Here is a 25,226-nt window from a genome sequence, read left to right as displayed (position 1 = left end):
AGGTACGCTTCTTATAATACAATCACAAAACTGTATCAGAGAGATAATGTGTATTTTATGTCTAAATATTTAATTTATTTTTATTCTATTATATCCAGTGCTTGGTCATGAAATCAGGCTAACTATGGACTTGTATAGCAGACTAACAGATCATCAGCCCTGGCTGGGAAATAGAAGCACAAAGAGCTAGATAATTCTTCTAAAGGGAGCATCTATATTAATTTGCTTAATGTACATAGACTTCCATCTGATGTGGAAAAGCAAAACAACATATTGTTCAAACTCTTCAAGTGGACACTATTTCATTAAGGTTTTGGTTTTGCTAACACTGTAATTTGTGTAAATTCTAGAACTGGGGATAATAGAATAAAGATAAATTGAATATTTAGACATAAAATACACATTAACTCTCTGATGCAGTTTTATAATTGTATTGTGTACCTCTGTTTTACATTTCTGTCTGTAGTAAAACAAGTCATACTTGATCCCTTAATAAATATAGTTTGGTTGAAGATACCAACTTCATATTCTGTGTCTATGCTAATTAAGACCTGCTCTTTCCAGTGGTATAATTCTTTTTATGGTAGATTGTGTCATACATAAGCAATATGTGTTTAAAATACGGGTGCAGATGGCACGGTGGTGTAGTGGTTAGCACTGTTGCCTCACAACAAAAAGGTCCGGGTTCGAGCCCCGTGGCTGGCGAGGGCCTTTCTGTGCAGAGTTTGCATGTTCTCCCCATGTCTGCGTGGGTTTCCTCCGGGTGCTCCGGTTTCCCCCACAGTCCAAAGACATGCAGGTTAGGTTAACTGGTGACTCTAAATTGACCGTAGGTGTGAATGTGAGTGTGAATGGTTGTTTGTCTCTACGTGTCAGTCCTGCGATGACCTGGCGACTTGTCCAGGGTGTACCCCGCCTCTCGCCCATAGTCAGCTGGGATAGGCTCCAGCTTGCCTGTGACCCTGCACAGGATCAGTGGTTACGGATAATGGATGGAATATGGGTGCAAATTTTTTAATGGCTCATAACTCAGAAAGTTTGTTCTCTTTTAGACAAATACTTAGTTACCAAAACAGTACCAGAATTTGAAAGCTCTGACATGTTTAAATGTGGAGATACAGAGGGCCAAAAATGCTCCAAAGCACAAGCGATTTTTTTCTACAGATTTCAACAATACATAAAGTGGTAAATATGCAACTGTGGATGTTCAGTTTCAGTATTTAAAGATATCTTGTACCCAAGAACAATTCCTGAAAATTGTATGCATCTAGCTGAAATAAATCAAATGTTATGAGTTATGGAACTTGAGTTTTTTCTATAGCACTCGTTTTTATGGTAAATTTCAAGCCACACCCCCTTATTCATGCTCCTATATCTCAAAAACTAACAATAATGTAAGGCTGAATTTGTGCACGTTGTTTAATGAGACTAATGACATTAATCCTTGAAAGTATGACGCAAAGCTTGAATTGTCAGGCAGGAACATTTTCTGAAATCTGGTGATTTGAGATGGATTTACCCAGACACAACTCACTCTGAATTCCACCTGCTGCACTACACATGGGCCGAGGCTTGCACAACATGCTGTTATTTCATGGTTAAACATATTGTAAATATAAGAGAAAATAAATGTGCTAGCCAGACTTGAATGACATCTTTTCCAAGCAGTATGAGGACTGAACACCACAACTCAGTCAAAATGTTGGCCAATGACTTTTCAACTTTCTGTTGAGGGTGCAAACATGATGTCTCATCTCATCTCATTATCTGTAGCCGCTTTATCCTGTTCTACAGGGTCGCAGGCAAGCTGGAGCCTATCCCAGCTGACTACGGCGAAAGGCAGGGTACACCATGGACAAGTCGCCAGGTCATCACAGGGCTGACACATAGACACAGACAACCATTCACAGTCACATTCACACCTACGGTCAATTTAGAGTCACCAGTTAACCTAACCTGCATGTCTTTGGACTGTGGGGGAAACCGGAGCACCCGGAGGAAACCCACGCGGACACGGGGAGAACATGCAAACTCCACACAGAAAGGCCCTCGCCGGCCACGGGGCTCAAACCTGGACCTTCTTGCTGTGAGGCGACAGCACTAACCACTACACCACCGTGCCGCCCCGCAAGCATGATGTGATACATCATTATAGTATTTGTTCATATCCGGTATGTAATGCACTTAACTTAATGTACTTAATTATACTAGCTATATCCTTTTGGTTTTGTCAGGTAGGTTTCAGGGCAAACAAAACATGGGACTGAGGAGCACACTGGAGCTTTTTCCTTGCCTGGTAGGTTAGCTAAGAAATGCATTATTTGTCCAGCGCTGAGTGTTCAGCATGATGTATAGTTTGGGTTTTCCTTGCAGTTTCTTGCTAGACATGTATTTTCCTAACATTACATTTACTTTTACTGGGCAGCACAGTGGTGTAGTGGTTAGCACGGTCGCTTCACAGCAAGAAGGTCTGGGTTCGAACCCAGCCACCGGTGAGGGCCTTTCTGTGTGGAGTTTGCATGTTGTCTGTGTGGGTTTCCTCCAGGTGCTCTGTTTTTCCCCCACAGTCCAAAGACATGCAGTTAGGTTGACGTGAGGTGGCCTTGGGCTGAAGTGCCCTTGAGCAAGGTACCTAACGCCTGACTGCTCCCCGGGCGCTCTAGTGTGGCTGCCCACTGCTCTGGGTGTGTGCGTATGTTCCCTGCTTCAGATGGGTTAAATGCAGAGGATGAATTTCACTGTGCTTGAAGTGTGCATGTGACAAATAAAAGTTTCTTCTTTCTTACTTTGACATTGCCAAAACACGTCAATCCCTACTGTCATATTGTGAGTGGACAAGAAAAAGAGCGTCTGTTACCTGTTTTAGTAGAATAATGAAACCTGAGACTGGACTTTAGATTAGAAGTTTCTGCATCACTCTGTCCTATTTGTAAGTCATTTCTGTATTCAGGCACATGAACAATGGATATGATGTAATACAAATATATGAAAAGGACCCTTTCAGGTATTTAGGTTAATTATTTTCAGAACAGAAAAATAACATATGCTGGTAGTATTTGTTAGCAAATAAGTTTTCAGTGGGGACGTGATCTTTTTAATGGTCGGAAGCATCTGCTTTCTATTCTACTATGTTTTAGTTGTTGTACTGTTATCCACTTTTAATTAAAAAGTTAAAGCTGTATACAAATTGCCAAACTAAACAAAAGTTCTTAGAGGAGTGTGTGTATTTTAAAGAGTTTGACATACGGTAATTGTCATTTGTCACTTTTCTCCAGTTGTCTTTGTATTACAAAAAATAGCCTCAGTGAGGCTGTAGCTCATACCGGCCACTGTTGCTGTGTGTGAGTTTGAAATCCGATCAATCCTGTGGGAGGAATAGTGATTTTTGTGAAATTGCACATGACCCCTCTGTAACCTCAGCCATAGAAGGTGGCGCCACCTGGTGAACAATTCTTGTTGGAACGTCTTTAGAGTCTTTTGAGTGAGTTTCAGTGAAAACATTCTCGCAGTTTACAAACAGTAGTGTTTCGTGTAGCGAGTCACCTAAAATTTGCAAACACCCATAAAATGTTAAATATGACAGGTGGCACCACCGTCTTGACAACTTTTATACATACCAACCTGGGAAACATTTCATATGAATTTGATCAAAATCTGAACACTCCTGTAGGAGGAGTAACGATTTTTGTGAAATTGCATGTGACCCCTGTGTAGCCTCATCCATGGTAGATGGCACCACCTGGTGAACAACTCTTGTTGGTATATGTCTTTAGAGTCTTCTGGGTGAGTTTCAGTGAAAACGTCCCAGCGGCTTACGAAGAGTAGTGTTTAATGTGACGAGTCACCCCAAAATTCCAGATGCCCATAAAATTGTAAATATGATAAGTGGCACCACCATCTTGACAACTTTTATGCACACCTACCTGGGGAACACTGTATGTGAGTTTGATCGAAATCTGATCAATCCTGTAGGAGGAGTAGCGATTTTTGTAAATTGTGGACGGACAATGATGATGGACATCACAATAGATTGGTGATCCTTTTCAAATAGCTACAGCAAGATTGAATTCAGGAAACATTTCAGAATGTCACATTTTCATGGCTGGCATTGAGTACATGTGTTGTAATCAATTTTATTCAGATAAAATGAGACTTGAGAAATTACTTTAAGAAATGAACCTATATCTTTTACAGCAATGATACAAGCTATAACAAAATTCTGCTTAAGCCGATTGTACAATGTCGGTATGAAGTATCTTCTTTCAAAAACATCTAGCACAATAAAACTGAAGGTATGCAAAGTGCTAATATTTATTCTGAAGGTGTTCTTCTGATGATGTGCCTTAACTTAGCATCAGAAGATGTATCTTTACAACTGTCAAGCTGGAGAATCAATGATGACCAGGAACAGGCTGGTTAATAGCCAGGAAAGATTGGTCATGACTGGGAAGACAACTGGCAGCCAGAAAGACAGCAAACTGGGACAGACTGGGTTAGCATCCATAACCATGCCGTCTCAGAAGATGGATCCACAGAAAGCTACAGATCAAGGAAAAACAGCATACCCCCAGGGGAGCCCAAGAGGGGGAGGATAAGCACAGATTATAGATAGCTACAAGGTTAATGACATTAAGGAATGGACAATTGATGATGGGTGTACAGTGTGATTGCAGAAAGCTATGTAAGAATGACAACAATCATAGTGAGTATGGTCATAGAGAGATTTGATGTCGAGGAACAAAGGGAAGCTAAGCAGCTGTACACCAAATACCAGAGGACTGTCAAAAAATCCAGAAAGAGCTAAGGAAGCAGTACAAGAAAAGACTATCAGGCACCACTGGCAAAGCTCTGCCTCATACTCAGGAAAAAGCTACTAACCCTATAAAGAGCAAAGTAGCATCAAAGACATAGGAGACAGAGGGCAAAGAGATGCACTACATTTATCAACAATCCATTTGACTTCAACAAGCAACTCTTGGGTTAGAGATGAAGTGAACATCTTACTTGCACAAAAGAGGAAGTGGATCACCATATCATCTTAACCTATAGTGACCCTCTCAGAGAACACAGCCTAGGGGAATGCAGGGCATTGACATGTCACCCTGAGCCTAATCCTAACCCAAACCCAAGAACCACTTCTTAAAGAGTTGCAAGATGTGGTGAAAAAAGCACAATCTAGGTCTGCACCAGGATCTAGCAGAACCTCTTATAAGATGTACAAACACTGTCTAAGACTGTTACACTGGCTCTGGAGGATCTTCAGGGTTATCTGGAAGAGAGGCAGGGTGGTAATGCAGTGGAGATTTGTTGAGGGGGTATGGATTCCTAAGGAATATGACCGTAAGGACATCAGCCTGTTCCAAGCTAATGAGGGCAATCTTGTGGTGCTGTGGTTAGATATGGTAAATGCTTATGGTTCGCTGCCCCACAAGCTTGTGGAGGAAGCACTCATGATATATAACATTCCAGCAGGCACCAGAGATCTCATTCTAGATTATTACAGCGATTTCCAAATGAAAGTCTCAGCAGGGTCAGTGATATCAGACTGGCACAAATTGGAGGTATGAATCATCACAGACTGCACAGTCTCAGTAATTCTTTTCACCCTGGCAATGAACATGCTGTTGAAACCAGTGCAACATGTGTGCAAAGGGGCCAAGTCCAGGTCTGGTATATGGCAGCCACCAATTTGAGCCTTCATGAATGACCTTACAATGACCACAGAGTTGGTACCCAGAGCCAGATGGATACTGAAGGGGCTGGAACAAATGTTGGGATGGGCGAGGATGACCTTCTAGCTGATGAAATCTATGTTGCTGGTGTTGACCAAGAGCAGAGTCATGGACCAGTCAAGTACCAATCTCAAGTTTAAAAATCCCAGCCATCTCAGAGATGCCCGTAAAAAGCTTAGGGAAGACCTTTGGCAGCAGTACCAGAGATGGGATGGCAGTCAAGAACACCTGTGAGGAGCTGGAAGAATGGTTGAAGAATGTCAACAAAACAGACCTCCCAAAGAAATTTAAAGCATAGACTTATCAACATTGGATACTGTCAAGGATTTTATGGCCATTGCTCCTTGTGAGTCTTCTGTTTCCACTGCTGCAGAACTTGAGACGAGAGTCAGTCACTTCCTGAGGAAATGGCTGGGAGCTTGAGTAGCATTTCCCTCTGTGGAAATACCTGCAAGCTAAGGCTCCCTTTGAAATCCATCGAGGAGGAGTTTAAGGCTATCCAGGTGAGGGAGATATTACAGTACCAAGACTTGAGTGACCCTGAAGTTTCAGAGGCAGGAGTGACAGTTAAGACTGGCAGAACGTGGAGAGTGGAGATGGCTGTGGCACACACAATGTCAAGACTCTACCAGTCAAAAGTTTGGACACACCTTCTAATTCAATGGTTTTTCTTTACTTTTGCTAATTAAAAGACACTTTATGTCTTAAAGTAATGATGGACTGTTGTTTCTTTTACTTTGTTGAGCGGGTCTTGACATAATATGGATTACTACAGTCGACGAATTGGGCCAGTGCTCCTTATTAGTTTTCTATCTCCACCACTGCAGAACTTGAGATGAGAGTCAGGCACTTCCTGAGGAAATGGAAGTGACTGCATATTTTTATTTACTATTGACTGTTTGATGGCACCAGAAGATATAACTTTACAACAGGACAACATGTGGAGGCCATAATAAATCACTGCAGATACAGTTTGTTAACTTTTGACTGGTACTGTAGATTTTTTTTAACGTCATATGTCTTGGACCTTTCAAAAGGCAGACTTGTGAGAGACAGTAAGGTCAGTGTTTTAAGAAGTACCTTTATTTGTCACATGCACACTCAAGCACAATGAAATTCATCCTCTGCATTTAACCCTGAAGCAGTGAACACACACATGCACACACTATAGCACCCAGGGAGCAGTTAGGGGTTGGGTGCCATGCTCAAGGGCACTTCAGCCCAAGGCCACCCCATGTCTTTGTGGGGGAAACCGGAGCACCCGGAGGAAACCCATGCAGACTCCACACAGAAAGGCCCCTGTCGGCCACTGGGCTCGAACCCAGAACCTTCTTGCTGTGAGGCGACAATGCTAACCACTACACCACCAAGGACCAGTTCATCAGCTTGCTGCCATGCCCTTCAAGCACTAATTAAGGCTTCAATGTCTCTCTTTTCCCATTGATAAATGATCCTACACGTTGGAGATATACCGTACAACATTTATGAAAGTCAAGCACTTAACATTCTCTTTGAAGAGTACTGAAGCTCTCTACAATGCTAAGTAAGTCACCTTGTGTGCCAAATCTTCCAGTAATGCAGTTCAGCCATTGCAGAACATCAGCTCTGAGAGACACAATAACGCTTCATTGTTTTATAGGGTGGCATTTATTTTGTCCTAATTGATGAACTAGTCTTTTTTTGTTAACATGTTTTTATTTGAAGTTCGAACAAGGCAAACACACAACAGCAATGCTCAAAAAAATTTTTTTTATAAAACTGAATTTCAATACCTTTTCATTTCATTTTTGTGTAATCTAAATAAATAAGCAATTTAAATTTGACAGCATAACCTGTATATGAAAATGCACATAATATTGTCAATTCAGTCGAGCTTCACTGTCTGTTTGTATTAAAATTAAAATGCATACAATAAGATAAAGTGTATCCACAAGTTTCTTGATCAGGAAATCTTAAATGAACATGTTCGGTGGTTGCAGGCAGCTGGGTTATCTCGGGGTGTGTGTTGAGTAGCAGCAGCAGGTGGGAGAATAAGGGAACACTGTGCAGGCTCAAATGGAGGGAGGTGTGTGCTCTCAACAGCACACTTTATTTTTAACATTTTAATGAGCTGCCTGTAAGCCAAGCTACCACCTCACTGCTCTCTGTTTTCTACTCATCTCATCTCATCATCTCTAGCCGCTTTATCCTTCTACAGGGTCGCAGGCAAGCTGGAGCCTATCCCAGCTGACTACGGGCAAAAGGCGGGGTACACCCTGGACAAGTCGCCAGGTCATCACAGGGCTGACACATAGACACAGACAACAATTCACACTCACATTCACACCTACGGTCAATTTAGAGTCACCAGTTAACCTAACCTGCATGTCTTTGGACTGTGGGGGAAACCGGAGCACCCGGAGGAAACCCACGCGGACACGGGGAGAACATGCAAACTCCACACAGAAAGGCCCTCGCCGGCCCCGGGGCTCGAACCCAGGACCTTCTTGCTGTGAGGCGACAGCGCTAACCACTACACCACTGTGCCGCCCCCTGTTTTCTACTGAACATCCGAAAATGATTACAGCAAGCATGCACTGCAAAAAAACTGAAAACTGAATTTGAGGAGAAAACTCTTTAATACGAGTGAAACTATCTTGCTGCATGGACAGATCATTTGACTTGACGAGACATCTTGGAATAAGTTGGTTACAATCTAGAACTAGTTTTAATCATCTCAGAGTTGGTGTCTTGTTTTCTTTTACACTGCAAAAATGATATCTTATTATCCTATTAGTTTGCATATAAATGTCAAAGGGGTACAGATGATGCAACTATAACACTGTTTAATATCTTAGCCAAACACTTACAAGTTCCCTCTCATTACGCTAGAATCTTCATTCTCATCTCATTATCTCTAGCCGCTTTATCCTGTTCTACAGGGTCGCAGGCAAGCTGGAGCCTATCCCAGCTGACTACGGGCGAAAGGCGGGGTACACCCTGGACAAGTCGCCAGGTCATCACAGGGCTGACACATAGACACAGACAACCATTCACACTCACATTCACACCTACGATCAATTTAGAGTCACCAGTTAACCTAACCTGCATGTCTTTGGACTGTGGGGGAAACCGGAGCACCCGGAGGAAACCCACGCGGACACGGGGAGAACATGCAAACTCCACACAGAAAGGCCCTTGCCGGCCACGGGGCTCGAACCCGGACCTTCTTGCTGTGAGGCGACAGTGCTAACCACTACACCACCGTGCCGCCCCGCTAGAATCTTGTTCACAGATTTTACATCTGCTTTTAATTCTATGCAAATTCATGTACTGTTGCAAAGACTTGTTGATTTAGGGGTTAATGGTGGAATAATTCATTGGGTTAGGGATTTTCTCTCTGACCGCCCTCAGCGGGTTATCTTGGGGAATATTAAGTCAGACCTTACTGTTTTGAATACTGGGGCACCACAGGGCACCATTTTATCTCCCTTACTGTTCTCTATATATACGAACGAATTCAAAATCCAAGAAGAACATTTTAGGTTATTTAAATATGCTGATGACATGGTTCTGGTTGGTCTACTGCAGCAGGGTGATATGGAAAGAGAATATGCCTATGCCCGCCATACATCATCTCTTCAAGAATGGTGCCAAAATAGCTTTTTAGAAATGAACGTAAGTAAGACTAAAAAACTTGTCATTCAAAATGATAAGGACCTGTTATCTCCAATAATCATCAAGGGACAGACAGTTGAAGTTGTGAATGATTTTAAATATCTTGGCACTTTTATAGACAGTAAACTCATTTTTAAAGAAAACAGATTTTATTTTTAAAAAGTGCTCACAACGTCTTTATTTACTCCGTAGACTCAAAAACTTTGGTGTGAACAAGGACATCCTACAAACAGTGTATAAAAACCTTGTTGAAAGCATTCTATCATTTAATATGATCATGTGGTATGGTAACTTGAACATGCAGAGAAAAAATAAGCTACAGAGAATAGTGAATATGGCTACAAAGATAATAGGAAAGCCACAAAAGCACTTAAGTATAATGTATGATGAACAGATTTTAAACAAAACCAGGAAAATCATAAATGACCCTTCCCACCCGCTTCACTGTGAATTCGAGCTTCTACCCTCTGGGAGGCGTTTTAGAGTGCCCAACGCTAATAAGAACATCTTTAAAAACTCCTTCGTCCCTAAAGGAATAAGGGCGATAAATAATACAGGGATTTTTATTTAATTCACCCCAGTCCTTTTTATTGGTTTGATTACCTTTTTATTATTGTATTTATGATATTTATTACTTTTTAGCTATTTTATTCTTTTAAACACTCTTTTGAGTGCTAATGTATTTTATAATAATTTAATTTTCTCTTCTGTTTTTACAAAATGCAGTGCTTGAATGCTTGATTTGTGTATTGTGATTTTATTGTTTAAATGTCTGTGGTGAAACTGAAGACAAATTTCCACATGTGGACAATAAAGTATTCGTATTCGTATATCTTAAGTTAGATTATATTGAATATAGTTGAAACGATCTAGCATTTCCTATTAGAAGAATACAAGACACCAACTCTGAGATTATTGAAACTAGTTCTAGATTGTAACCAACTTATTCCAAGTTGTCTTGTCCAGTAAAATTATCTGTCCATGCAGCAAGATAATTTCACTAGTATTAAGGAATTTTCTCCTCAAATTTGGTTTACAGTTTTTTGCAGTGTGTAAGGAATGCCAAACATCTTCTCGTAATAAAAAGTTCAAAAATGAGAAATGGAAGAAATTGCTTGGATATGAAACGGAAGTTCAACTAAAAAATGCTCTCTTGTTCTCAGACCCCCACTGGAAATAATGTCAGATTCCTTTCTTTAATTTGTGTTTTTCCACAGATCACACCGGGCAGCAAGGCAGCCAATGGAAACCTGGCTCAAGGTGACATCATTACAGCCATCGATGGGTTCAGCACTGAAGGCATGACTCATCTGGAGGCCCAGAACAAGATCAAATTAGCCACTACCAAACTGAGCCTCAGCATGCAAAAGTAAATATTAAAACACACACACACTGCCTGACCCCCTTTTTATTGTAGACAGGGACACCAGCAATCTACATTCATTTTGATTACTTTGATCTACTGATTGGATGCAAGTATTACAAGTGTTCTGTAATTAATTCCTAAATGCAGCTTTTTCAGTTTTGTTTTTTTTTTAAACAGACACATGGTCAGTTTCCACCAATGAAGATTAAGCATGACAATGTAACTATATGAAGTGAAGTAGATAGAAATGTTTGTTTAAATAAACTGATAATCACAAGAGCCCTTTTTACATAGATATTCCGCTATACTGGCATAAAGGACCGTGAGTTGGCCTAGTGGTTAGTGTGTCCGACGCTCGATCGCAAGTTCTACTCGCAGTTGGGTCATACCAAAGACCATCATAAAAATGGTACCTACTACCATCTGGCAAGGCACACTGCAATGCGAATGGGGAGTCAAACTCTCGCGGTTACCAGAGGACTAACTCCCCACTGTAACCCTAGCTGTATAGATAGTTTTCACTGACATCACGGCATTCCGGGGAACGCCCTCCAGCCGCCATCTTGTGGGGTAAACAAAACGGACTATCGCCATTACCGGCTATGTTATCTCGGACGAATTTATGAAGTTACATAGTCAGTTTTCTAAAATAAAGATCAATGTCGGCAAAATCAAGCAAACAGAAGTATATAGATACATTAGACGACATCTCACGACAACGGTATGCAGCCAAACTGGCCTTGATTGGGGGAATTGACCCCTACGAAGTGGATAAAGATGCATTTTCAAGTGACTATGCAGGGCTGCCAAAGCCTGAAACTGCCAAAGCCTGCTCCAAAGCCTGAAACTGACTTCATCAAACTTTAAAGGCTGTCTGATATATACAACTTTATATATTCACAGCGCGCCTTTTGGCGGATGCCGCCTGAATCGCGCAGATCCGCTTTTTTTTTTGGGGGGGGGGGGGGGGGGGGGCGCATTGGAGTGTCTGATTATAATTTCAAAGTAAATTCTGTATTAAAATTACTAAATAAGCAAATCCGTTACAGTCCATGAAACAGGAAGCATAAGGATGAGAGAAAAAAAAAACAGTTTAAATCGCAAAGCTGCGCACATTTGCGCAGTCCTGCACACCGCTCAGGCTGCGCAAATGTGCGCAGCTTTCCGATTTAAACTGTTTTTTTCTCATCCTTATACTTCCTGTTTCATGGACTGTAACGGATTTGCTTATTTAGTAATTTTAATACAGAATTTACTTTGAAATTATAATCAGACACTCCAACGCCCCCCCCTAAAAAAAAAAAATCGGATCTGCGCGATTCAGGCGGCATCTGCCAAAAGGCGCGCTGTTTGCATCCCAAACACAAATCAAATCATACAGAATAGATCTAAAATGTTTTTCAAAAATGACCCTTGCGTGAGTGAAGTGACAAGTTTCAAATAGAAACGTGACAAACGAGCGATATTAAGTGTACATTACAATGTAAACGTACACTCAGCGGTTCCAGTTAGGCATTCTCCAGAGATTGTTTACATGATGTTTTGGTTTCCAAAAACAAACTTAAACACAAGTGATTGTTTATTTAAACAACTTACCACTTATAAAATGATCGGAGCAGACTTTGCTGTGTTTGGAAGGCTGATAATCCTTGCGGTTGATTCTCGCAAGCCATAGATTTCTCCTTTGTATGCTGAGTTTCTTTGTTTGCTCGCCTTCGTGCTCCCGTACAGTGGGAATTCCATAAAAGCTCCGCTTGACTTCATCATCTGACCTATTACGACAGCCGTGAATACAACAGGTGTGCACCATTGCTAGCTTTAAATAGCCTGCTAGGGTTCTTTTGAAGACTTTGTACTCGTGTGTTACAATGTGTGCTCAGTCACCCGTACGGTAAGCTTGACCCGTAAGATGGCCGCCACTAGGGAATCCCCGACTCTGTGACGTCATGTGAAAACTATCTATAGGCAAGAGGCTGAGGGCTATTGAAACAGAGATTGGTGCCGCACCCATACATCTTAAAGAGTTGGTTAGTATTGGGACAGGAGGCTGCCAGGGAAGACCAGATTCTGGCGTGAGAGAGACTTTGACTTGACTTGACTGGTGTAAAGGAGACACCTCAATATTCCAGCTTTGGTTGTTTACACTGAACACACCAGTGTGTGTTTTTACACTGCAAGCTGGTGTTCCACAACCAGAGAAGTGACGTGTCATGACAGAGTGTCAGCATCTAGGGTGATGTATCTACGCAGGGAAAATACAAATACCCCAAGTATAGCAGCAGAGTAATTGAGTGTTAAGGTGCTTTTGTTAGCTGTGCACATTTACAGTGGATATAAAAAAAAAAGTGTACACAGCCCTTTAAAATGATCGGTTTTTCTGATGTAAAAAAAAAATGAGACCATGATAAATAATTTAGAAACTTTTCCCACCTTTAATGTGACCTATAACCTGTACAATTCAATTGAAAAACAAACAAATCTGTTAAGGGGAAAAACATAAAAAATGTACAATAAGCTGGTTGCATAAGTGTGCACACCCTTAAACTAATACTTTGTTGAAGCACCTTTTGATTTAATTACAGCATTCAGTCTTTTTGGGTCGGAGTCTATCAGCCTGCCACATCTAGACTTTGCCCACTCTTCCTTGCAAAAATGCTCCAAATCTGTCAGATTGCGAGGGCATCTCTTGTGCACAGCCCTCTTCAGGTCACCCCACAGATTTTCAATTGGAGTTAGGTCTGGGCTCTGGCTGGGCCATTCCAAAACTTTTTTGGAGTCATTGTCGTGCTGAAAGATGAAATTCCTCTTCATCTTCAGCTTTCTAGCAGACACTTGAAGGTTTTGGGCCAAAATTGACTGGTATTTAGAACTGTTCATAATTCCCTCCACCTTGACTAAAGCCCCTGTTCCAGCTGAAGAAAAACAACCCCAAAACATGATGCTGCCACCACCATGCTTCACCGTGGGTATGGTGTTCTTTTGGTGATGCGCAGTGTTGTTTTTGCGCCAAACATACCTTTTGGAATTGTGGCCAAAAAGTTAAACCTTGGTTTCATCAGACCGTAACACATTTTCCCACATGCTTTTGGGAGAGTTGATGGGTTTTTTTTAGTTGTTGTTGTTGGGGGGTTTTTTGTTTGGTTTTTTTTACAAAATTTAGCCGGGCCTGGATGTTTTTCTTTGACCCGACCTCATAGTCCAGACATATGGAGAATACGGGAGATTGTTGTCACATGTAGTCCACAACCAGTACTTGCCAGAAATTCCTGCAGCTCCTTCAGTGTTGCTGTCGGCCTCTTGGCAGCCTCCCTGACCAGTTTTCATCTTGTCTTTTCATCACTTTTGGAGGGACATCCAGTTCTCTGTAATGTCACTGTTGTCCCATATTTTCTCCACTTCTTGATGACTGTCTTCACTGTGCTCCATGGTATATCTAATGCCGTGGAAATGTTTTTGTACCCTTCTCCTGGCTGATACCTTTCAACAATGAGATCCCTTTGGTGCTTTGTAAGCTCTCTGTGAACCCTGGCTTTTGCTGGAGGAGGCAACTGAGTAAATGTCTGAACTTTATTTGGGGTTAATCAGTCATTTTAATTGATGGCAGGTGTGAACCCCAAAAAGACTGAATGCTGTAATTAAATCAAAAGGTGCTTCAACAAAGTATTAGTTTAAGGGTGTGCACACTTATGCAACCAGCTTATTGTACATTTTTTATTTTTTATGTTTTTCCCCCGAACAGATTTGTTTGCTTTTCAATTGAATTGTACAGGTTATAGGTCACATTAAAGGTGGGAAAAGTTTCAAAATTATTTATCATGGTCTCATTTTTTTACATCAGAAAAACCGATCATTTTAACGGGGTGTACACTTTTTATATCCACTGTATACCACTCTTCAAACACAAGCAAAGTTACTGATGTTTGGATGTTTTATACAGAACACGAGGCGGAATAAAGGCATAAAATTCCCACCTTGAATCTGCTGTGTAAAAGGGCTTTTAAGATCCTCTAACTGTTTTTCCAGAGTATTCGTCAGTTATGAAAATGTCATGGATGTATTCATTCTTTTTGAACAGAGTGGTAGCATTTTAGATGGGTAGTTTTCATTAGTCGTAAATTAATCCCCTATAAAATCCCTTCTTGCACTTTTTTGCCACTAATAGCGAATTTTCCGCATCCACCAACTTCACTTCTCTGTCTGGCGATCTAATACAAAACAGAAGCAGTCCAGCCCATGTTCTCAGAGTTCTTCCACTTTTCACTCTTCCACAAAAATAGTTCTTGTCATTTGGTTGAGAGTGTAGTCTGAACTTGCAAACGTTATGGCTGACTTTAAGAACATGAGCCCATACACAAAGAGCCAGGATATGACTGCAAGCATTTTCATAAATCCAATGTGTTCACATTAGACCAAGAAGACTCCTTTCAGACATTTTAATGATGCAAGCTCAGGTTGATTGCATTTTGGCAAGCCAAGTAGGGACAATATCGTCCTAAGGCATTTCAGGAGTTTTATAGCAAGATTCTTTTAAAAAAAAAAAAAGACTTATCCAGTCCTCTTGTGTTTCTTTATTTTCTCTGACCAAAGCACCACAAGAAGACAGGGATATATTAGAGAAGTTAGTTTATTTCTTTTTTTATTGTTTAACTCTTGGTGATGGATTACAACATATACAAAATATTTTACGGTGCAATTAATCCATCCATCCATCCATTGGTTTATCAGTCTGACAACTTTGAGTATACAACTAGTATTTTTTATTTTGTACTGCAAGTATACCACAAGTAAACTTATATACTAATAGTTTACTAGTTCTATACTTGTAGTCCAGTCTTTAGTTTACAAAAGCATACTTCATAGTAAACTGGAAATATACTATGAGTTTACTTGTTTTATACTTCTAGTCCACTTTTTAGTTTATAAAAGTATACTTTATAGCATATTGGAAATATACTATTAGTTACTGGTTATATACATCTAGTCCACTTTTTAGTTTTGAAGTATACTGCAATTACCCTTCTAGGTATACTATTAGTTTTCTAGCCCTGACCCTTACCTCATGCACACTACCAGTAGACAACTTAAGTGTTTTGTACCTTAAGTTACAATGAAATTATAAAGGTAAGAATTCACAAAATAACAACAGATACTCAGGATTAAGAACATATTCATTTTCTTTAAAAATCAAAATTTAAAGCAACATTGTATTAAATGCCAAAGTATAAAAACATGGCAATGACAACTGAAATTGACATCCAAGCTCGAAAGAAAAATAAATAATTTTTTTAAAAATATATTTATCCCACTCAGGAGAAATAACAAAAAAAAAAAACAACTCACATTATCACCAGACAAGACTCCTCTAAAGATGCTATAGAAGTTTTAAACTGGATTGCTTTAGAAACAAACAGAAAAATTCATAAGTGTTTGCGAGTATCTAAATGCCGTCATAATTTAGTTCCTAAATATTTGAGGGATTATTTCACTAGGAACTCAAGTATTCATAGTTATAATACTTAATGTAAATCTGACCTGCATTTACCAAAACCTAAGCTTATGCTCGGTAAACTAACTTTTAGATATTCAGGTTCAATACTTTTTAATTCATTGCCAGCAAATATTAAATCAACTACATCTCTAAATCAATTTAAAAGGCTCATTAGGTCATATTTTTCATAGTCTTATTTATATTATATAATTATTATGATATTTTTGTCAGTTTCATATATCTTTTTTCTTATAAATTTGATTGTATTTTTTTTCCTCTTAAGATTGTAATGGTAGTTTAAATGAAATTTTAGATTAATCATATTAATGAGATTAATGAGATTATTAAAGATTATTGTAATGTATTTTTGAAATTGTAAATCAGTATCATTTTTGCAGGGCCCCTATGGATACCGGCTGTGTTGAAAGGGCCTCCCTGTTGAAATAAAGTCTATCTATCTATCTATCTATCTATCTATCTATCTATCTATCTATCTATCTATCTATGAAAAGCTTTGGCAAATTGATGTGTTATAAAAGGAGAAAAAACACTTCAGAATACACTTTTGTTGGTGAAAAATCGCACCACCAAATAACAGCTTTTGAAAAAAACTTTGGGTTTTATTCCTTAATAATGTGTGTTTATTTCCTGAAGACACAGGGTTTCATTAATGACTGATTTAATTGTTTTGTCCCCATCAGGTCAAGACGTCCAGCCCCTGTGCCCACAGCTACACCAAGAATGGACTCGCCCATGCCAGTTATTCCTCACCAGAAGGTAATATTATTTCTATCACTCACACCAAAGTGGTCCACCTATGTGACAGGCAATGAGGAACATGCATGATTCCTCTCCTTTTCTCAACAGTGTGTTTAAGGTCCATCTTTTGCTGCCTTTTCAAAGGGAATACAGTGATAACTTCAGATTTACACTCCTTAATAAGCAATGTTATCTACTTACTAAGCCATGGGAGTTCTCTAGCTCAGTAAATCTAGTGACTGTATTGAGAATCTGCAATATGCTTTCAATCCAATCAGGTTCTTCATTTGAGGGCAAACTCCCTCTGAAGCATCTTATTGGTAATACAATAAGGCCTAACACATTTAAAAAAGGGTTGTTGTTTTGTTTCTCTTGAGGAATCCAACAATATTCCCCTATCCACCATAGGAACCCTCAACCACACACAGAACAGTTGAGGAACACTTCTTTCTAACTGGTTGATTGGTTGCTTCATGAGCTATTTTCTTGTATTTTCAAGAACAACTATGAAAAGTATGTGCATAACAGTCTGTGGGGTGCAATTGTAGAATGGTCTGGATAATGAACTCAAAAATAGCACCAACATAAAACTGTTTAAAAAATTACATAAAAACATGTTAATAAAAATATGAGAATGAGGACAGGCAGACTATAGGTGATGATGAAATTGAGAGTAAGTCTGTGACTGGTCTTCTTGTATTTTGTGTATAGTTATAGGTAAGTGTATATGTATGTACGGGATAGACGTGTGTGTGTATATGCATAACATAAGTATTTGTATATATGATTTGATTTGGTCGATATTATACCATGTTGGTATGTCTTGGTATGTTGGTATGTTTTCTTTTTGTTTGTTGCTTTTGTTTTCTTTTGTATATATAGTTTATTATGGCGGAAAGTGATGTTTGATTAGCGGTGGTATAGAGGGTTAGGATTGGATGTTATTTACTTCTTCCTAATCCTTTCTGAACATTATTATGTTACTTCCTTGTGGCTACGCTATTCTGTTTGTTTATGACGATGTTTTGATTATTGCATTTTTTATTTAAATTTTTTTATTTTTTTATCTTTCTTCTTTATTGTTCAGAATAATCAATCAATCAATCAATCAATCAATCAATCAATCAATCGTTCATCTAGGTTAATCAGCTCTTCTCTGCATTGTCCTCTTTCTTCATATTGCTTAATAGTTCATTAATCAGGAGGGGAAGTCATGGCCTAATGGTTAGAGAAACAGCTTTGGGACCAAAAGTTTGCCGGTTCGAGTCGCAGGACTGGCTTAAGTGCCCTTGAGCAAGGCACCTAACCCCCAACTGCTCTGGTAAGAGTGGTGGTGTACCTTGTGTCTGATTAGCTTATGAAAAACTGATGATGCAGTCATCATTTTGGGCACTGAACTGATTAATCAGTTCAGAAACTGATTAAGTTCAACATTTGTTTGATTCAAAAAATACCGTCTGGAAAACTCTGCTCATCACAAACATTCAAGTTTCAAACAGGAAGAAAAATATGTTGCTGTGAGACAAACACCTGTCTCTGCATACGTTATTTTCATGCGTATGGGATAAAAATAACTTTGAACCAGAGGTGTAACCGTCCTGTCAGCTTGTACTTTGCAGTGACTCTCTGGATGGCCACACAGCATGGTGCCTTTAATGGAATGTCGTTCCAGGGATAGTTAAGGTTACAAGGCGCAAGGCAACTCGTTATATTATTTCCTCAACCAACACCATTGGCCTTAATTAACCCCATTAGATTTGATAGCGTTCAAATAGCAGAGCACCGGGGAGGTTGTTGGGTGACCTTATCGAAAAGCAACACTCAGAACATTCTGGTAATTGCTCTGGAACATTGCAAGTGATCTCACAGGCGATTTTAGTGCACACGGTCCTCTTCCTTTCCCTCTTGACTAAATTCATAACAAGTCCTATTGGATCTGTTTCTCCATCTACAAATCTCTCTCAAACTGATTTTGCTTTTTTATTCAAGTTTGTAATCATGTGCTATAAGTGCAGATTTGTGTTTGGTGAAATGGCAGCTGATAAAAGTTTCACGAACAGTACAGGCATTTAGCAGACACTCTTATCCAGAGCAGCATACCCAGAGCAGCCTGGGGATAACCATTTGGGGGTTAGGTACCTTACTCAAGGGCACTTCAGCCATTCCATTCCATTCCATTCCATTCCATTCCATTCCATTCCATTCCATTCCATTGGCACTTCAGTCTCAGGAATCAAACCAGCAACCTTTTGGTCCCAAAGCTGTTTCTCTAACCATTAGGTCATGGCTTCCCCATAAAAGCTGATGTCCATCTATTTTCAGAAACAATACCTCTCCCCTTTGCAATTAGTACAAAGGCTTTTCTAATTCTGGACAGTCCCAGAACATGAAGGAACATTCATGTGTTGTATCCCAGACTTGGAACAAACATGAGTCCTGTGCCATGAGGGATGCTTTCATCATGACTTAATAGAGGTGTGACCTACCAACCAGCTTTCTTTCTTTCTTTCTTTCTTTCTTTCTTTCTTTCTTTCTTTCTTTTAATGAACCCAGAATACCACAGCTCCTGTAACACTGTATCCCGAACAACTGCACTTATCCTGTCATGGATCTGTTTTTATTTACAGGACACATAACTGGAAAACTTACTGCAACACTACATACTCATTTTGCATTGCATTTTTTAATCTCAGGTTTATTTTTGTACAAGAGCTCATACTTTAATGTCTGACACAATCAGGATTATTTAGAGCTTCGATACACTTGCACTTAATACTGATAATTGAATATAAATTACTGGTCATTTCATTTTCTTTTACACAGTGTGTATTTTTTATTTGTATTTTTTGTGGTCACAATCTTTGTATTTGATTTGCGTATTTAATTATTTATATGTAAACCTGGCTTGCTTTTAATAGAAGGCTCAGATCTCAGTGTTCCTGTACTTTGACTACGTTTCAAGAGCAGGGACTTCTGTTGCAGTCAATCATTATACACCCACTAGCTAACTAACTGGAATGTCACTCATATGAGACATGTATACCAATAATAACCAATATTTTCATCACGTGACCTGGGAAAAGGCTATTTGAATACATATCGGTTGGCATGTGTGGTAAGGTTACTGTTGCACCAGTTCCTGGAACCAGAAAAAAAGACTGGAATAACATTTGTTCAGTCCTTCATGAACTTATTTTTCTCGAAAGGAAATTACATTCTATTATGTGGCCTTGTTGTTCCAGCAAAGTTAACACAGATTCCTCTCTTTCTTGCTGTCTGTCTAATTTTTATATGTCACTCCAGGTCATTGCCAACACAGCTGCAACGTCAGTAAAATTCTTGAATATGTCTGTGAGAGAGTGTTTGAGTGTTCATAAGCATGTTTCTTGAACATTTTGACTATAGGTCGCATGTTACTTATTTTAATCACAAATAACAAGATCAACCTTTTATGAGAAATCTAAACACTGGACAGAAACTACTAGACTTTTAATCCAGACTTGACTATCTGAGCTAAAATCTTGCATGTAATTCACCCCGTCTTTAGCATCAAACACTTAAAGAATAAACACTTTATTAGGAACACTATACTAATACTTCTATTGCTCTTAAAACATCTCCACAGCATGGATTCCACAAGATGTCGGAAACATTCCTTTGAGATTCTGGTCCATGTTGAATTGATTGCATCATGCAGTTCCTGCAGATTTTTCAGGTGCACTTTCAAACTGTGAATCTCTCATTCTACCACATCCCAAAGGTGTTCTACTAGATTCAGATCTGGTCACTGGGAAGGCAACTGAAGAACACTGAACTCATTGTGTCCATGAAACCAGTTTGAGAGAACTTTTGCTTTATGACGTGGTGTATTACTGTATCATGCTGGAATTTGCCATTAGAAGATGTGTAAATTGTGTCACTGAATGGATGCACATGGTCAGCAACAATACTCAAATAGTCTGTGGCATTCAAGCAATGATTGACTGGTATTTTAATGAGCCCAAAGATAACATTCCCTACACCATTGCACCACCTCCACCAGCCTGGACTGTACTCACAAGGCAGGTTGTGTCCATGGATTCATGCTGTTGGTGCCAAATTCTGACCTTACCATTTGTGTGCCTCATTAGAAATAGAAATTCATCAGACCAGTCTTCAGCTGTCCAGTTTTGGTGAGTCTGTGCCCACTACAGCCTCAGCTTTCTGTTCTTGGCTGACAGAATTGGAACCCGACATGGTCTTCTGCTCTTGTAGCCCATCCTCCTCAAGGTTCGACATGTTGTGCATTCTGAGATGCTTTTCTGCTCACCACAGTTGTAAAGAGTGTTAGAAATGGTTGTCAGAATGCTCAAATCGGGTCAATCTGGCCATTCTCCATTGACCTCTCTCATCAATAAGGCGTTTCCGTCCACAGAATTGCCACTCACTGGATGTTTTTCTTTACTGCACCATTCTGAGTAATCTCTAGAGACTGTTGTGTGTGAAAATCTCAAGAGATCCACAGTTATAGAAATACTCAAACCAGCTTGTCTTGCAGCAACAATCACACCACGGTCCAAATCACTGAGGTCACGTTTTCCCCATTCTGATAGTCAGTGAGAACATTATCTGAAGCTACTCTGCGGCCTGTATCTACATCTCTATCTGATTTTACGTATTGTCCTGCTGCTACACAATTGGCTGATTAGATAATTGCACGACTGAGTAGGTGTACAGGTGTTTCCAATAAAGTGTATGGTGAATGTATGTAAAGTGTATGAAGTGCATTTGACTCTACCATAATGCTGAACCACTGTACAAGTGATCATAATGGTTGTATACCTTTCCTTTCCAATTTATATACATTTCCAGAATAGTGTGTTGGTTTGCTAATAACAAGTCTCAGTAGTTGTAGTCTGATTCTAACAACAACTTGACTCCATGAATCCTAAAACATTTAGAAATTATTAAAAATGTGTGGTGGTCTGGGAAAATCCATCAGAAGAAAAAAAAAGGGGGGGGGGGGGGGGGGAACTTGGCCCAAGGGCGGCACAGGGGTGTAGTGGCACTGTAGCACTGTTGCCTCACAGCAAGAAGGTTCTGGGTTCAAGCCCAGGGGCTGACGGGGGCTTTTCTGTGTGGAATTTGCATGTTCTCCCTCTCTTTGCATGTGGGTTTCCTCTGGGTGCTCCGGTTTCTCCCACAATCCAAAGACATGCAGGTTAGGCTAGTTGGTGGCTCTAAATTGACCACAGGTGTGAATGTGAGTGTGAATGATTGTTTGTCTCTATGTGTCAGCCCTGCAATGATCTGGCGACTTGTCCAGGGTGTACCCCGCCTCTCGCCCATAGTCAGCTGGGATAGGCTCCAGCTTGCCCATGACCCTGCACAGGATAAGCAGTTATGGATAATGGATGGGGGCGGTACAGTGGTGTAGTGGTTAGCACTGTCGCCTCACAGCAAGAAGGTTCTGGGTTTGAGCCCAGGAGCCGACGGGGTCCTTTCTGTGTGGAGTTTGCATGTTCTCCCCGTGTCTACATGGGTTTCCTCCGGGTGCTCTGGTTTCTCCCACAGTCCAAAGACATGCAGGTTAGGCTAATTGGTGGCTCTAAATTGACCGTAGGTGTGAATGTGAGTGTGAATGATTGTTTGTCTCTATGTGTCAGCCCTGCGATGACCTGGCGACTTGTCCAGGGTGTACCCTGCCTCTCGCCCATAGTCAGCTGGGATAGGCTCCAGCTTGCCTGCAACCCTGCACAGGATAAGTGGTTACAGATAATGGATGGGATTGGCCCAAACTATAAATTTATTCATAGGTTTTAATTTACTTTGTAACCTTGCCTTGGCAGTTTGCATATAAAGATCGTGTGAGGTAAAGAGGTGGGTTAACAAACAGTCAGCCTGTTTAAACATGTCTAAAGCTTTCCTTGTTAACTGTGATCTCACACTAAAAGATTCATGTTGATCCAATGCTATAATGGATAGCTGTGTGCCATAGCGAAGCAGTCAGAAGTCTAATCTATTCTATTTGTAATCAGATGCCAGCTCTTGAAATGTCTGTGATGCTCCTGTGCTGCAGTCAGAGTGGAAACTAAACATTTGGGTGCAACCATGCATGTGGTTCAGATGTGCAAAAGAGAAACATTTCAGTTCAGGAAAGTCTTTAGTTTTAGAACTACTTGATATATCCTGTGTGTAGTACAAAATGCAATGCCATTTTCACCATGTGAAGGGTTTTCCCAGGCCAGCATACAAATATGTACTAAACACTCTGCTCTCACTGCTTGATTTTAGTAGTTAAGTCTGTCTTGGTCACTTACACATCCTTACAACAAGGACAGGAGTCATCAATCCCAGTCCTGGGGAGCTACACTGTTAGAAATAGGGGTACGGTAGGAGTCCATTTCTGTCCCCTAAGGTACAATCTATACTAATGTCTCCCCTATGGCTCATTATTAGACTGCAAGGTAGTAACTAACTGTGTGTACCTTTTTAAGGTCAAAAAGATACATATATGATCCCAAGCAGTACAGTATATAAAGGGTACAAATAAGTACCTTAGAGGGTACTGCCCCAGTGACAAGCCATTGTACTCCTAAAGGTACAATAATGTACTGTATTTTCTGAGAGCTTGGGTTGAGCACATGTTGGTGATTTTCATGCTCAAAGACACCTGATTTAACTCATGGGTGTAGTAGTTGTATTAAAGCCTGAAACTCACCAAACTGCACCCTGCTCTGAGCCCCAGGACTGAAGACCACTGCCCTGTATCTTTAATGTTCTCTCCATCAAACATTACTCACATGTTCTTTGGCAGCCAAGAGTATGTTCCCAGCTTCAACCCTATTGCACTGAAGGATTCGGCTCTGTCCACTAACAAGCCTATTGAGGTGAAGGGCCCAGGAGGTAAAGCCACCATCATCCATGCCCAGTACAACACTCCCATCAGCATGTACTCACAGGATGCCATCATGGACGCCATCGCCGGCCAGGCTCAGGCAAGGGGCAGTGATCTGAGGCAAGTTCTCTCAGTGGTATTTTCAATCCATAGTACTCAAATGAGAGAAATGTAAGATACATAAAAACTGCACACAACAGTGCTTCCCATTTTTGTGTTTTGTCAATTTATTATTACTTGGGATATTAGTCTTCCAACCATTTCTAAATTAGGGCCAGAAAATGTAGATTAGCAACGTCTCCTGAAAATAATTTAGCAGTTTTGGGAATCACAGTAAGTTTTATGGACAAGCCTCATTATTTTAAGCCGAGCAAACTCAGCTTGAAATGCAAATGCTTTCCTTCATATATACACTAGGGGATGTCATTGGTTGTTTTCAGGTGTAATGTTACCAGAGTATGTATGTAAACGTGACAGTGAGTAAAGAAGATTAGGCATCAGACTCTCCTACTGTCATGTGTATCAACCTCATCTTTCCTCTTCCTCCCTTTCCTTTTCACTTCATCAACAATCAACCACTCAACCCATCAACCATCCAACCTCACGTTATACCTCATCATTGTTCCACCTTTCCTGTTGCTCCTGTCCATCTTGGCTCATCACATGATAATCAGTGGTGAAGATGCTGGATCTCCACTGGGGTGAGTCATCACAGTTCACCTCATACACTCAGTGTGTTCTCATCCCAAGTGCGCTTTCATCATTGAAAATGTTTGGTTGAAAAATTTTTAAAAAGACTGTTATATTACAACCCCGATTCCAAAAAAGTTGGGACAAAGTACAAATTCTAAATAAAAACGGAATGCAATGATGTGGAAGTTTCAAAATTCCATATTTTATTCAGAATGTTTAAACTGAGAAAATGTATCATTTAAAGAGAAAAATTAGGTGATTTTAAATTTCATGACAACAACACATCTCAAAAAAGTTGGAACAAGGCCATGTTTACCGCTGTGAGACATCCCCTTTTCTCTTTACAACAGTCTGTAAACGTCTGGGGACTGAGGAGATAAGTTGCTCAAGTTTAGGGATAGGAATGTTAACCCATTCTTGTCTAATGGAGGATTCTAGTTGCTCAACTGTCTTAGGTCTTTTTTGTCGTATCTTCCGTTTTATGATGCGCCAAATGTTTTCTATGGGTGAAAGATCTGAACTGCAGACTGGCCAGTTCAGTACCCGGACCCTTCTTCTACGCAGCCATGATGCTGTAATTGATGCAGTATGTGGTTTGGCATTGTCATGTTGGAAAATGCAAGGTCTTCCCTGAAAGAGACGTCATCTGGATGG

The 25,226-nt window shown here is 40.2% G+C and overlaps 1 protein-coding gene across 1 annotated transcript in view; it reads left to right on the top strand.

The window, feature by feature from the left end:
• ldb3b (LIM domain binding 3b) overlaps positions 1–25,226 on the top strand; it is a 46,661-nt gene that overhangs the window by 8,273 nt on the left and 13,162 nt on the right. The window contains exons 3-7 of the mRNA XM_060940224.1: positions 10,607–10,758; positions 16,945–17,020; positions 20,306–20,328; positions 23,799–23,999; positions 24,554–24,580. Of these exons, the coding sequence (XP_060796207.1) occupies positions 10,607–10,758; positions 16,945–17,020; positions 20,306–20,328; positions 23,799–23,999; positions 24,554–24,580 (479 nt within the window). The remainder of the gene's footprint in view (positions 1–10,606; positions 10,759–16,944; positions 17,021–20,305; positions 20,329–23,798; positions 24,000–24,553; positions 24,581–25,226) is intronic.

The sequence above is a fragment of the Neoarius graeffei genome, chromosome 14, assembly GCF_027579695.1.
Source record: "Neoarius graeffei isolate fNeoGra1 chromosome 14, fNeoGra1.pri, whole genome shotgun sequence".
NCBI classification, from domain to species: domain Eukaryota; kingdom Metazoa; phylum Chordata; class Actinopteri; order Siluriformes; family Ariidae; genus Neoarius; species Neoarius graeffei.
This window is presented reverse-complemented; position numbering and strand designations above follow the sequence as displayed.